This window comes from Salvia miltiorrhiza, chromosome 2 (assembly GCF_028751815.1).
Source record: "Salvia miltiorrhiza cultivar Shanhuang (shh) chromosome 2, IMPLAD_Smil_shh, whole genome shotgun sequence".
In the NCBI taxonomy this organism is placed as follows: Eukaryota; Viridiplantae; Streptophyta; class Magnoliopsida; order Lamiales; family Lamiaceae; genus Salvia; species Salvia miltiorrhiza.
The window spans coordinates 45,190,078-45,206,409 of NC_080388.1; the positions used below are offsets into that span (position 1 = coordinate 45,190,078).

Below are 16,332 nucleotides of genomic sequence, written 5' to 3' on the forward strand. Positions count from 1 at the left end.
AGGGGTGGGGGTGACGAGAAAAATTTAATAAAATAAAAAATTAAAATTTTTGGGTGAGGGTGGCGAGAAAAACTAAAAAAAAAAGTTAATTTTTTTTGGATGGGTTGGGGGTGGTGAGAAAAATTAAAAAAGATAAAATAAATAAAATGTTGTGGGGTGGAGGTGGGGTGGGTGGCAGGTTTGGGTTGGGAGAAAAACAAAAAAAATGGGGGGGGAGGGGTGGGTAGGGTGTGGGGGTGGCGAGAAATTTTTTAAAAAAATAATATTTTTTTTGGGGATAGGGGGTGGGGTGGCGAGAAAAGTTAAAAAAATACTTTTTGGAGGAGAGGGGGTGGGGTGGGGTGGGGTGGGGTGGAGGATGGGGGTGCAAAATATATAAGGGCAATTTTGTCAAAACCTAAATTTAGATGAATTAGAAATGGAATGGAATGAATAATACAATGTTGGAGGGAAGGAATGATGATTTCTATATGTAAAGGAATGATGATTCTCTTAAGAATGGTGATTTCTAAAATAAAACTAGACCAAGCATAGAAATGGAATGGAGGTAGGAATCACCATTCCACTCCACCTCCATTCCACCAAAAGCTCATAAATATAGTTTTTCAAAAATTTATAAGTTGTCAAAGTGTTGGAAAATTTGTTTTGCTAGAACGAAAAAGTATTTGAAAAAATCGAAAAGCGATAAACTTGAAATAATATATGATGAAAATAACAAATTATACTTTATAGCTGAATAATATTTATAAAATAATTATTGTATATGAAATTATGAAAATAATAATTTAGTATAAAGAAATTTATTTTTTTGAGAGCTTAAACCTTACACAGCTTATAAGTTATTTAGGAAATTATTTTAGCAAATACTATGAATAAGCTTATAAGCTAAACACCCTCTTACTCCTAAACCTAAAAAAGCATAAGCATGAAAGATGACAATCAATTTTCTTGATTATGATGTGCTGTTGATGAGGCTGACAACATATTTCTCTAAAAAATTGGAAACAAGAAAAGGTGCTGATAAACAAGACTTAATTTTTACTTCAAAAACTTAAAATTTTAATGAAGTATTATAGCATAACTTTGAATTTATCAGCTCATTATTATAAAATATAAAAATAATTACATACTCTAATTGGATGAAATAAATCCTACTTAATAATCATAAAATTAAACTATAACATACAAAATTGAAATTATAGAAAAAATATACTTATAAAAAAATAAATAAAATTAAAAGTGGGACGGATTATCAAGTGTGATACAATCTCAATCCCTAAATGATTGGCACAAAAGTAGAGAGTAATATTTTCGACACATTGAGATTCATGATAGGCTGACAGCAATTCAGCTCATAAGCATTCTTCAGTTCATTTTGGTCTCTCTTAATCTGCTAAAACACATATGAAGATGCAACATCGATCATGTTTTCCAAACTTGCAATTTCCTGTGTGAATATACACAAATGTGAACCCCCAAATCCATTATACAAAACGAAAACGATGTAAAACACAAGATTGTTTCCAACTAATACATCATAATCACATTCTCTAATACATACAAGGATTGTTTCCAATCAATCCTGAAGATTAGCTCGAGCTATGGAGTCGAGCCCCTCAGTCCTGCTCCTTACAATCCTCCGAAACACCTCCCTCACGAGGCGCTCCAACGGATCCAAACCCTCCTTGATGGCCTCGTATATCTTCCCGATCTCCTGCACCCTCTGCTTCACCTGCCTCTCCCTCTCCTCCGTCAATGGGAACTCAACACAATCAGTCAGCTCATTCATAAGCCTCACACATTTCTCTATCTCATAAATTTCCCTCATCAAACCGCACGTGTTCCTCCTATCCCGCCTCTTGGACTCCTCCATGATCCGCTCGTAGAGGGAGCCAATGGGGGCTGCCCACGCAAACTGCCTCGTGAACAAGTGCGTGGGCAGGCCCCTGTCCTGGCAGGGGATGGCCGCCACCAGCGCCCACATCACGAACAGCAGCACGTAGCTCATGGTGAAGACGCCCACGTTGAGCCCGTTGGTGGCGGAGATCTCGTTCCCCCGGGGCGGGGCCAGGTTGCTGCTGATCGCCTGCAGCTGCCTCGCAGCCGACCAGGTCCTCGACACACTCCACGACAGCGACCGGAAGTTGGCCATGGAGCGGGGCTCCGCCCGGGAGTTGCTCTGGCGGCCGAAGGAGCGGTTGCGGTGGGAGACGGTGGTGTTGGAGTCCCTCTCGTCGAGCATTGCGATGGTGAGGTCGATGAGGGCCTTCTTGGCGCGGCGGAACTGGCCCTCACCGATGCTGCGCTGGTTGTCGAGGGCGCAGAGCACGATCTCGAGCTGCTTCTGCCAGTGGCGAATCTGCTCGATGCCGTCGCGGATGGCGTTGCAGACGTCGAGCGCCTTGACGCTGCGCTCGAAGAAATCAGTAATGTACTTGTCCATGGGGGGTTTGGCGAGGCTGCTCTTGTGGTTGAAGACAATCAATCGGAATTCTTCATGGACGCAGAGGAATGTGTCGAGGAGCTTGCGGATCCATGGGATCGAGAGGAGCTCCTCCGAGGGCGCTGCGGCCAAGTCCTGGAAGCGCTCCGCCACTGTGCGCTGGAACGCCTCCAGGTCGGATTGCTGCCCGTTAGATTCCAGCGGAGGGGAATCCATCGAGTGCACCTGATCGCGCCTCCGGCTCAGGATCGACAAATTGAAGCTCGATGGGGATGAAGACGACTCTTGAAAATCTGTTGATGGCATTTCTCGATTCACAAATCTCAGCTCATCCAATTCAAATCTGCAACTCCGATAATTCCAACTTTTTTTTTCTTTTCTTTACATGAAACTCAGAGCCAATCAAATCACCACAATTCAAATTTGGGGGAAAAAAAACATCTGCAAACGCTAATGAGCAATAACAGCAGGAACCCCAATTCTAACCGGATAGAAAACAGAAAAATGCAGAAATTCAAATTTCCGAACCCGAATCCTCTCTCTTTCACCAGAAAAATGCAGAAATTCAAAAATCCGAACCCGAATCCTCTCTCTTTCACCAGAAAAACGAAATTTCAAGCAATATCCAGATGCAAAACAAAAAAGATAGGAAAATCGTCAATAGAAATGCAACGATACACCTTCTTTTAAAAAAGAAAACTCAAATTTCTAGAAAACCAGAAATCGGTACGGTTTGAATAGCATACGATAGAATTGGAGGATCACAGCTTGTAATTATTCCGATGAAGCATGGATGGAGGAGAAGGAAAAAGGGGATGTTGGAAACCCTAAATGAGGAAAGACCTTATATTGGGGGTGATTTGGACCGCGTATTATGGGAAAGAATATTCAGACATTCAAAAAGTCTGATCGGCTTCACAGATTTTAACGAACTTTAAATAGTGGATGAAGAAAGGATTAAGACATACGCTGTAATTAGTGGTAATTAATCTCGTGAATTCTCACAAAACAAAATGTATATTCGTTTCAATGAAAAGTGAAACCGAAATTGGGTGTGACTGTGATTGGGCGGAAAGAATGTTTTTTTACACGCCACAAACGCGCGCCTGACGCGCCTTATTTTTGTTTGCTTTTTTCGCCTTTTCGTCCTTCTAATTATTCATATTTCCACGAAATGAATCCTTCATAAATCAGATTTTTATTTTTGACAGATAATTGCTTATAATTAAATAAATGTCAGATAATAATTTACGTGGATACGAAATGATAAATAGTTTATTTTAGAGATTTTATAAGCTTTAATAACTGTTTAAAGAATTTATACAATGTAATATATTAAAAATTATATGTTGTTAAAATATTTGGATAATTAAACTTATAAATTAGAGAAAAAAAATTAAATTAGAAAGAGAAAATACTAATCAGATAAGGAAAATTGAAGTTATGTAAATAAAATTGGATACGATGGAGATAACAAATCAAAATAAAATTATTTTTGTAAAATAATTGTTCTTTATAAAATTTTTAAAAAATAAGTTTGTGGGTTGATGAACATTGTTTTTAGGCGAGCTTATAAGTTATTGAAATTTATTTATTAAATTATTTAGAAGCTTATTTTGTCAAATACCTTACAAGAGCTTATACGTTTACGAACAATTTATAAGCTCTTCAATAATTTATTAACTATTTTAAAAGGTTTATAAGTTAAGCACCAAACGCTCTTCGAAAGTATTTGCAAAATCAAAGAGTTTATAAGTTAAGAGCCAAGCGCTCTTTGGGAGTATTTGCAAAATCTCATTCTTGGAAAGGTTGTTTGCATGTTGATTTTGTTCGAAATCCCTTCTTAATTAATCTCACAGTTTCGGTCTGATCAGTATGTAGTCCAATAAATATCTGTTTTTTTGTCCCTAAAAAATATAATTATACATTTTGTTATTTTTTATCGTCTCTAAAAAACATGCATTTTTCATTTTTAAACATTCACCCATCACAATTCCTTTGTTTTTAATTCCTGCTTTTCATATTTATGTACAAAAGAACTATCATGATTAATCATTAATTTTTGTTAAAGTAACATAATTATATAAAGTGGAACTATTTCCCTACTCACACGTATTTCTTAAAATTTGTGTAACTCACACCATATTTTTTAGAGACAATGAGAGTGTAATATTAAAGAGTAAAAGAAAGAAATCACTTTTCATTACAATAAACTTTTAAAATAAATAAAAACAAAAACAAAAAAAACAAACAAAGGAGTCTTTTTAGGATGGGCTGGCTATTCGACTGGGATAAATCGAGCTATATATTTTTATGAGTAAAAATTTAAAATGCACACTTTCTTATTTTTTTTTTTTGTAAAAATACCCTCTCTTATTATACAAAGCAATCTATGCACTATTCTTTAAATACCCTTTGATTTGATGAGTTTACTTGGTTTTCTGTGAAAGTCTTACACATTTGACTGATTTGACACTTATCAATCATAAAAGTTAACGATTTGACAGATATCAGTCAAGAGTACATATGAACGATGTGTGGCTAGATTATGTGTCCGACCGATAAAATTATGTGTTCGCCCGGTAAAATTATGTGTCCGACCGGGCGGACACATTATCTAGCCACCCACCGGTCATATGTACTCTTGACTGATAGCTGTCAAATCGTTGACTTTTATGACTGATAGCTGTCAAATCGGTCAAATGTGTAAGACTTTCACAAAAAACTAAGCACACCCATCAACATCAAAGGGTAAAATAGGTACTTCACATAATTAGGGCATAGAATGCTTTGTATGATAACTTAGGGCATTTTTACAAAAAAATTTAAGGAAGTGGGCATTTTTGCCTATTAACACCTCAAGTCTATGGAGAAAATTGTTGCTTTAATCTCTTCTAGAGAACACAACAAATATGTAAATATGAGATTAAGTTTTTTTTTCCCATTAAATTACAGAAAAAAAAAAAAACTAATGCCATTACACATATTGCAATCCTATATTGACATAAATAATTGCTACACAATGTTAACATAAAAGACAATATTAATATTAATATTCTGCACTATCAATATAAGCATGATTTATATTAGTGTATATTACAATACAATATTTGGTTACATATCATGACTCGACATCGTAGTTGACGAAACGAAATTTAGAATGCATAATCTATAAATATACAATTTATATTAAAGTGCATAAATTTCTTAGATTTTCTGAAAACTTTGTCTAAATGAATTTTACAAGTCCCTCCTCATGTGGCGATTAATAGTCTCATAGGAATGCACATTTTTTTTTAATTATATCGACATGTTTCAAAATAATGTATATTTTTCATTTTTTGGATATTGTTTCATCACATAATACTATAATTATTTATCTACTTACAAATGACAGCAATAGTATTTATTAAAACATGTACTACTACAAACGATGTACACATTGATCACCTAATAGTATTTTCAGATTATATACTTACTCTGAAAATAACCGAAGTGCGTGAGAAATCAATCGGACGATTCGGACCTATTTGATTTCTTAATTGGAATTAGGTTTTCCTGATTTTTCCTTTTTAATTTGTACTAGCATTTGCACTCGTGCAATGCACGAAAAATATTTTTATACTTTATTATATATAAAATTGATTATCACTTGATTATTATATAAAAATTCTAAATATAATTAAAAAATACTATAATTTAAGATAAATATATTTTAGTTTAATATAAAAATAACAAAGAATAATTCATATTAATAAAAAATGATATTGTGAAAAGAGAAAACAATATAAGTTAAAAGATAATTGAAAAAAAATAGATTTATTCAAAAAAAAAGAGAGGAGAGAGAATTTTCTTAAGTTTTAATCTTTAAATAAATATAATTTTTATATTTTAAATCCAATATTTACATAACATATATCAAATTAAAGCTCTTGTCACGATCTTTAATTTGATATGCATATCAAATATTTTATAATTAGTCGAATTTCACAATTTTAAAAAAGAAATAAAATAGAAAAATAAGAAGTTAAAGAAAAATAAAAAATATATATATAGCTTATAAATAAACCCTCAATTTTATTCTAACTACAAAATTACCACTCAATTTTAAAATTGATTTGAAATCAATTTGAAATTGAAAACTCCCTTTTTTATGTATAGTATAGATAGTATAGATTTCTAACATAATTGGTCACTTTGTTAGTAGAAAAATATTATGTTACATATTTTATATGAGCACCACTTACGTTTAGTTTATATTAGTGTTATTTAATATATTTATTTTGATTGTAATATCTCATAAATTGTTAATGGTATCAAAATTAATTTTATAAATTACTACATAAAAAATAAAGTTTAATTTTTTTTTCATATTGCCTTCAGCTTCAAATAATTAATAAAAAATGAATAAATCGAGTCATGATTTTTATGTAACTTATAAAGTTAATGAACTCAATAATAATTATGAGGTATTATAATCAAAATAAATTTATAAAATAAAAAGATAACGCTAATGTGTGAACTAAACGTAAGTGGTATCACGTAAGATATGTAACATAACATTTCTTATTGTTACCTTATTGTTAGTATACATATATTAAAGAGTAAAATTTTGGAATAGCCAAAATGGATCATAAAACACAAATTATGGCCACTCATTGAAAAAACATAAATTTTGGCCATTTTTATAGCTTTGGGACGTTTTTGCCCTTAATTGGGCGGACTGGGTAGGGTCAGGAGCGCGGGTCGCGTGCCGGGTAGGATCAGGCACGCGGGTCGGGTTAGGCACTTATGGCACTATTAGTGCCATAAGTGCCAACGAAATTTTTTTTTACTCCCCCTGCCCTGTCTACCCCCCCAGACCTCCGACCCCACCCATCCCCAAGCCAAAAACAAAAAAAAAAAAATTACTCCCCCTAGATAAAAATAAACCAAATTTTACTTTTGTTATTTTATTTTATGGCACTAATAGTGTCATAAGTGCCAACGAAAATCCAAAATAAAATAAAGTAAAATGGTCTTCTTAGCACTTATGGCACTATTAGTGCCATAAGTGCCAAACATGCAGAACAAATATAGAAACAACAACATCATCTAAACCCTAAATGGAACATTTAAACCCTAAATGGATAATCTAAACTCTAAATGGAATATCTAAACCCTAGGGGAAGTGTTTAAAAAGTTCCTTTTGGCTTGGGGGTGGGTGGGGTCGGGGGTCTGGGGGGGTAGACAGGGCAGGGGGAGTAAAAAAAAAATTTCGTTGGCACTTATGGCACTAATAGTGCCATAAGTGCCTAACCCGACCCGCGTGCCTGATCCTACCCGGCACGCGACCCGCGCTCCTAACCCTACCCAGTCCGCCCAATTAGGGGTATATTAGGCATATTGCCTAATTAATGGCCATAATTTGTGTTTTTTCAATTAGTGGTCAAATATTGTGTTTGCATGTTCAATGTGGCCATTTGACACCATTGTTTCTATATTAAAATTCAATTTTTGCAGTCTGTCAATTAAAAAGATCAAAATAATTGAATATCGAATTTTTTTTATTATTATTTTATTAAAATCGAATAGAACTGTATTAATTGCAATGTGTTCGATTTTCAGTTCTTTCGGAATTATGTCCAATCCTAACTATCTTGTTCGATTAAAAAGATCCAAAATAATTGAATATCGAATTTTCGATTTTAGTTTTTCAATCGAATAGAACTGCATACGTGGAGTGAGGATGAGGTGGCTCTTAGCTGGCGCGTAATATGTGGGCTTATCGACTGACTAAGTCGTACAAAAAAAAAACAAGCACTACAAAAATTAATTTACTGCCCTTCTAGAGCAATGGACTTGGTGATTGTGTTATGTTTATTCGAATTTAAATGAGTTACTTTAATAATTGATTTGATTTGATGCCATGGATGGAATTCTCCAAAATGCTCTTGACATTCTTACAACTCTCGACAAGTTTGTTCATTTATTTATCGTATTTATATGGTCAAAGGACTTGCATTAGCTTGGTCCAAATGATCTAATAATTGAAGGTCATTAATTTATCATGATATCATCTAATTATTTAATAGGGAAGTGTTAAAGGACTAAAGAGTAGTGTTGATACACCTAACCTAACCCTTTCAGTTTCAGTCTCAGATATCATATCATTGCAATTTACAACCCAACGTCATTGTTGTCGTATATCAGGAAATGATATCATCACTTTTTTTCCTCGCACGCCATGCTAAATTTTATATATACCCTTTTTAATTGGAAAATTACATTTTATAATTTAAATTATGCCAAAATTTGACACTTGGCTATTTTAACATTGTTTTGTTACAAATTTTATCACTAACGTGTAATGCTGAACACTAATTACTGTAGCTAAAGTAGTCAAACTTTTTCTTAATACTTCAAAATCAAGTCCTTTTAAAAGTTATGGCCAAGCACCATAATTAATTCAGCACCAATTCCATCAATAAGTTCAACTATGAATAGTTAGTTTGACGAGGGCCATGACTATGAGGCCAAGTTTCTAAAATAAATTTAGTCGATGCATTGTTATGCACAAAAATAATTACATATATTTATTCATTTAGAACTGCTCACATTAAAATAAGGTATTTCACCAGAGCTAGCATCCGTGACCCCAGTATATATGCACAATAAATTATGCGGCATATGTTTGCGATTTGTTTATTCATATTATTCGAGTAATAAAATTCTCGTAGTTGTAGCTTGCAGACTGCCAACCAACATATGCAGATATTTTAATTGTTTAAATTTTATTACTAATTTACTATAGTTTTTGTACATACACGTTGGGTTTTGATTCAGAGAGTGTGTTGAGGTTGAAACTGAAAGGAAACAGCATCACATTACTACAATATGGGAGAACATGTGATAACAACATTGCGGTCGTCGAGGTTGACCCCACTTGACACTCTACATATGTTCTTCATTACTCTCTCCGTCCACTAATTCAAGACCTATGAGAGAAAACACGATTTTTTTTTAAAAATGTATTTTTATTAGTTGAGTGGAGAAAAATACTCACATTTTATTAAAGTCAAAGCAAAAATGCATAAATTGAGTGGAGAAAGTGTACTTTTGTGATTAAAATATGAATAAATACTTACTAAAATTAAATAGGCCTTGAATTGATGGACTGACCAAAAAGGCAAATAGGGCTTGAATTAGTGGACGGGGGAAGTAATATTCTTGCAGATTTTATGTACTTAAATCGCTTGCATTTTGTTAATAATGAGGAGTAATTTGTAATATATATATATATATATATATATATATATATATATATATATAGGAGCGCGCTTCGAGGAGACCCCCTATTTTTCGTATAAAATGAGAACAATGAATAAGACATATAATACTAATGAACAAGACGTATATCCAACGAACAAGATATATGTATATACTGATGAACAATGCAGTATATACTCATGAATAACAAAATTTAAAATATTATGCTACCGACAAGATTCGAACTTTGAGAAAAAAAAAAATATTCCTCCAGATACAATATCAGTCATAAGATTGATAAAATAAACGCACCAAATCAGACCCTAGATCTCATTAAAATTAGGGGGTCTCATTGGAGCAGCCCCCTATATATATATGGGGCGCTCCAATGAGACCCCCTAATTATATATATATGGTTATATGGATAAATTAATTTTTTCTGAACATAATAATAATTTTATTGAACATTTGAGGACGTTTGGGGATCGAATTCTGGAGTGGAAAATTTTAAACAAATACATTTTTTTAACAAATACGTCCGTTCATAAAAAAATTAGTGACATGTTGTAACGATCCAACTTCCCAAAACAAAAGAAATAAGAAAATAATTTGGGCTCTTGAAAATTAAAAGGACCATGGACTAAAAATATATAATTGAGCTCTTCTTAATCACATATTGGTTGTATCAAATAAAGGATTCAACACTAAATTTCTCATGCAACAAATAAATATAAATAAAGATAAAATTAAACAAATAAAACGATTCTTTAACAAAGCATATAAATTAGAATCTTTAAAATCTTGCTTGAACTTTTCAAAATTTCTTTGTTGGATTTTTTTAAAAAATAAATATATATCTCCGAGCATAGCTATTAATAATCTAAATTCAAGATTTCTACTAAAATATTATATTGGGAAAAATCGGGGTATTACACATGTTCATTACAATTATTGATATGTTCATCAAAATTTGAACACGAGATTTATTCTTAACTATGGACCGTTTAATTGATCATGATCAATGGATGAGATTGTTTCTCACTTCTTTAAAATATTTGTCTTTCTCAATAGAACTTTTCCCTATATATATATATATATATATATATATATATATATATATATATATAGGGAGAGGTTCAAATAAGAACCACTAAATAAAATTAGAACAGAGAACCATTTTAAACCATTCGATCATCAAGATCTACGGTGGATGCATCATCTTGGTGGATGAATGCAGATCCTGGGTTCGAATCCTGAAGGGAGCAAAAAATTTATTATTTTCGGATGCATTAAATTTAATAGCGAATGCATTAATTTATATAGTAGATGCATTGATTTTAATGGTTCTTATGTTCTCACGATAAGTGTGGTTCTCACTATAACCGCACCCTATATATATATATATATATATATATATATATATATATATTTCTAAATCATAGTAGTAGTTTCTTTTTTTTTAGGGAAAAATGAGAGATATTATTAAACACACGTACATGGAACATGAAGATGCTTGTTCATAAAAATTGTTGAATTATTCATTAAAATTATTGACTTGTTCATGAGAGTTCACATGTTATTGACAACTTGTTCTCCTTTATCTCCTCTGATCCGATGCACATTCCTTCTAGATTGTCCCACATCTCCTTTGCAGTCCTGCATTTGATGATCTGGGTGACGTGCTTGTATGGGACTGTGCCGGAGATGATGCTTTTGGCGAGGTTGTCGAGCTCATCTTGCTTCCTTTCTTCTATGGTGAAGTCCGCCACTTATCAAAAGGATCTCTGGATGGGTTCAGAGGAACCCTTTTGATCACCTCCGTGATGATGATGGGTCCTTTGGTGATGACTTCCCACATTCGGCAATGTTGAGCGGTGAGGAAGCTTTCAAGTCGAAACTTCCATATGTCATATTTTTCAATACTAAACATAGGTAGTGAGGATATTCTGCTATGGTTAGTTTCCATAGAAGAAGAAAATAGAAAACAACAGATAGGAAAAACAGTAAGCACTTTTTGAAAATGAAAGATTTCGAGACCTTTAAAGAATAGGATCTAGTTCAGTAAAACTTGGTCAAAGCAAAATTATTTTTGCGAACAACCTGCTCTGATATCAATTGTTAGGTCCGGAGGGTCTCGAATAGGTGTATGGGGGGAGGGGAAATACACCTATATGCTATTTTTGAAAATGAAACTTGAAACACAAACTGACTAAACCTTTTTAGTTAAAAGAGTTTTATCAAAACAAGGTTGACGACTGATACTGAATACTCTTCATTAAAGAGTTATCAGTTAAGTCAAATACTTTAACTGATACACGTAAAGCTTCAGTCGAGTTTGTTAAACAGAGAGATGTTATGAATCTTACTGACTATCCGGAGGTAAATCAGTTAGACTAATAACACACGCAGCGGAAAACTTTTGTTTCGAAATAGCCTGTGAGATTAATCACATTGTCAGCAGTTAGGTTTCTCTTTGCAGTTAATCAGTTTTCAGTTTAAGAAAGTTTGAACACAAGTAAGAAGGTAAATACTGAAAGCTGTAAATAACACAGAGATTTTTACGTGGTTCGAAAAACACTTCCTACATCCACGGTCAGTTGATCAGACCGACAACTTCACTGGGCATGTGCTTACGGGTGCACATCAAACCTGGGCGTGTGCTTATGGGTGCACAGCAAACCTGGACAACTGAAGATCCTATCTTCAGTACCAACACACCTGGTTGGATTTCTCACTCTTAGCGCACACTGGGCACTAAGATCTCTTCTGAGACAGAGCACTGGTCTGAACTACTAACAACTCAAACTCTCTATTCGGTTGATTGAAAAGAGGTTCGAAATCTTGCCAACTAGATTACAAAGAACAAGTTCTCTATAATCAGTTCTCTATAATCAGTTATACAATATTTGTCTAAGTTCTAAAAGAATGTATGTAATCAGCAGTGACTAATTTTTTGCTTTGTGATTATCTTCTTCGATTCAAACTTTGGAAGGGCTTTGAATGCTGAGTGACGAATTCGACAGTGTTTCAGCTTATGTAGTTGAATCGGTGAAGATTGAAGTGATCCTTGAGCTCTATTTATAGGAGACGTCTTGAATAGATCTATTGGCTGAAATGGTCTTCAACAATTCTTCCGTTAGAGAGTAATTTGAACTTGGGCTGAGGCTTCAATCTTTGAGGTTCCTTTGTTTGGTGAGAACGTCTACTAAGGAGCAGGAGATAGGACATCTCTGAAAAGGTAATCACCAAAAAGGAATGGCCTCTACAAAGAAAGGACGATCCTGAGTTCTCTGCATTTAATGCAGCTGTACTTCTAGAGTGCGTGGCTTCCTTTAAACTTTAGAGGTTCAGTCCGAGGAAAAATATTTAACTGATACTTGACTTTAGTATCAGTCCGTTGAATCCACGTGGCTCGCATTAAATAATCAGTCGTAACTGATTATTGGACTGGTTAGTCAAATATCAACATTTGACTTTGCCTTAATCGTCACATCAGTTAGCAACTTCAGTTTTCAGTCTTCAGTCTTCAGAACAGCAACTAAACTAGAAAAAAAACTCTAACACCTGAGTTTGAACAGTTCTAGTCTATTACACGTGAAACCTATTGATTTTGGTATCATCAAAACTAGGATTAGGATATTTTATGAAGTACCCAACATTAGCTAGATATAATATAAATGACAAAAGTTAGATAAACGTAACGACTTTATAAATTCAATACAATGATTTCATGATCTCACAAAAAAATATGCAGTAATACAATAACCAATCCATATATATATATATATATATATATATATATATATATATATATATATATATATATATATATATATATAGGGAGAGGTTCAAGAAATAACCATAAATAAAAGAAGACCGGAGAACCATTTTCAGCCATTCGATCATCAAGATCTACGGTGGATGCATCATCTTGTTGGATGAATGCAGATCCTGGGTTCGAATCCTGAAGGGAGCATTTTTTTTAAATTTTTTTAGTGCATTAATTTTAACAGCGAATGCATTAATTTTTACAGTGGATGCATTAGACTTGATGGTTCTCCCGTTCTCACAAATAATGTAGTTCTCTCTAGAACCACACCCTATATATATATATATATATATATATATATATATATATATATATATATATATATATATATACAGGAATGGGATCATGTAGATCCCTATGCTTATAATAGATCCGTAGATCCAAATCTAGACCACACATTTATGACATGTGGCGCATCAAGATGGTGACACATGGCAAGGCATTTCAAGGCAAAATATGGAGAGAGGTAAAATTGGAATGTAATTTTCGGATTTAATAATTAAAAAAAATATATATTTTTTTTAGATTTTCTCAAAATAGATATATTTTAGATGCATATAGTTTCTCACGAAGATGCATAAAGTTTTCACATGAAATGCATAACTTTGAACAGAAAAATGCATTTGATTTTTACAGTTTTGGTATTTTCACCACCCCACCCCGCACCACCCCCCAACCCACCCCACACCACCCCCCAACCTTCCCATTACCACCCCCCAAAATAGTCATGTTTCACATGCATATAAAATCAAACAAAAGTGCATAAACATTTTACATAAAAATGCATTAAATTATACAAAAAATGCATTTCATTTTAATAAATCTGTTATTTTCGCCACCCCACCCCCCCACCCCCCCACCCAATTTTTTTTTTTAAACTGATTTTCTGACCACTGACCCCCCACCCCCCCAATTTTTTTTTTCAAAACTGATTTTCTGATTGTTGAGTCGCTGACCCACCCCCCCACCCACCCACCCCCCAATTTTTTTTTTATTTTTTTAAAAACTGATTTTCTGACCGCTAACCCCCCACCCACCCTCCAGCCCAAAAAAATTATATTTTTTCAAAAACTGTAATGCATTTTTGTGTGAAAGTATATGCATTTCTGTGCGAAAGTATATGCATGTAAGACATGTAATTTTTTTATGCATGTAAAAATTAGTTTTTCAAAAAAAAAAAAATTTGGGGGGGTGGGTGGGTGGGGGGGGGGTCAGTGGTCAGAAAATCAGTTTTTGAGAAAAAAAAAATTGGTGGAGGGGGGTGGGTGGGTGGGTGGGGGGTGGGGGGTAGGGGTGGGTCAGTGGTCAGAAAATCATTTTTTAAAAAAATAAAAAAAAATTGGGGGGGGGGGGGGTGGGGTGGGGTTCAGGGGTGTGGGGGGTGGGGTGAAATCTTATGCATTTTTATATGAAACTTTATGCATTTTTATATGAAAGTTCATGCATTCTCGTATGAAACTTTATACATCTAAAATATACCTATTTTGAGAAAATCTATTTTTTTTTAATTTCGAAAATTACATTCCAATTTTACCCCTCTCCAGATTTTGCCTTGAAATGCCTAGCCACGTGTCACCATCTTGATGCGCCACATGTCATAAATGTGTGGTCTAGATTTGGATCTACGGATCTATTATAAGCTTAGATACTATCGGAACCCAACCCTATATATATATATATATATATATATATATATATATATATATATATATATGGGAGGGCTACGATATAAACACTTCTTAACATATAAAATACGAATTACCTTAAATGTATGAATTCTATGTAGAACATGCATGAATATAAAAATACTTCTTAAAATATAAAATATAAACAATTTTCAGTCTTTAGATCATCAAGATCTACGGTTGATTCATAATCCTATTTGGATGAATTCGTGGTCTTAAGTTCGAATCTCAAAGGTAGCAAAAATTTATTTTTCACAATTCGTTACCCTGTTGGATGAATTCATACGTGTTCTACATAAAATTCGTACATTGAAAAACGTTTTTATTTTTATTTTAAGAAGTGATATATATATATATGTAGGGGTGGGCTAAAATAAAAACACTTCTTAAAGTATAAAATATAAATCATTTTCAGTTCTTAGACCATCAAGATCTACGGTTGATTCATCACCTTGTTGGATGAATTCATGGTCCTGAGTTCGAATCCTAAAAGTAGCAATTTTTTTCCCCCGTAATTCAAACATTTACACAGATAATTCATAGATGTTCTACATATATAGGAGAAAAGTTCTATAGAAATACAAATATTTTCAGAGAAAGGAGACCAAATCTCATGCGTTGATCTTATCCAATCTAACGATCAGCGTTCGTTCGTTTAACGTTCAACGAGAATTGTGCTTAACGTATACATGGTTCGAACCCCAAAAACCCCAAACGTTGAACAAAATTATTGTTATGTTCAACCGCATTTACTGATATGTTCAATGCTTCTCCATTCTCTACTTATATATCCGTTTCAGCCCTTAGATCATAAAGATCTACGGTTGATTCGTAACCCTGTTGAATGGATTCGTGGTCCTGAGTTCGAATCCCAAATGTAACAAAAATTTATTTTTCGCAATTCGTAACTCTGTTGGATAAATTCATATGTGTTATACATGAAATTCGTACATTAAGAAACGTTTATATTTTATACACTTATGATTGTTTTTATTCTAGCCCACCCCTATATATATATATATATATATATATATATATATATATATTCAAGTTAATTTAGATTCAGAAATTAAGATTAATATATACTTCTGTCGACCTATTATTAATCATTCACTATCTACTTTGGA

At 33.4% G+C, this 16,332-nt stretch overlaps 1 protein-coding gene across 1 annotated transcript; it reads right to left on the reverse strand.

The window, feature by feature from the left end:
* Positions 1-1,405: 1,405 nt before the first annotated feature.
* LOC131011658 (protein ROH1-like) lies at positions 1,406-3,492 on the reverse strand. The gene has a single exon (XM_057939435.1). The coding sequence runs from the start codon at positions 2,747-2,749 to the stop codon at positions 1,577-1,579; it is 1,173 nt and encodes a 390-aa protein (XP_057795418.1). The 5' UTR covers positions 2,750-3,492; the 3' UTR covers positions 1,406-1,576.
* Between the last annotated feature and the right edge of the window lie 12,840 nt (positions 3,493-16,332).

Bases quoted from the DNA above. Each gene is read 5' to 3' on its own strand.
- LOC131011658 (XM_057939435.1), bottom strand. From the start codon at position 2,749: ATGCCATCAACAGATTTTCAAGAGTCGTCTTCATCCCCATCGAGCTTC.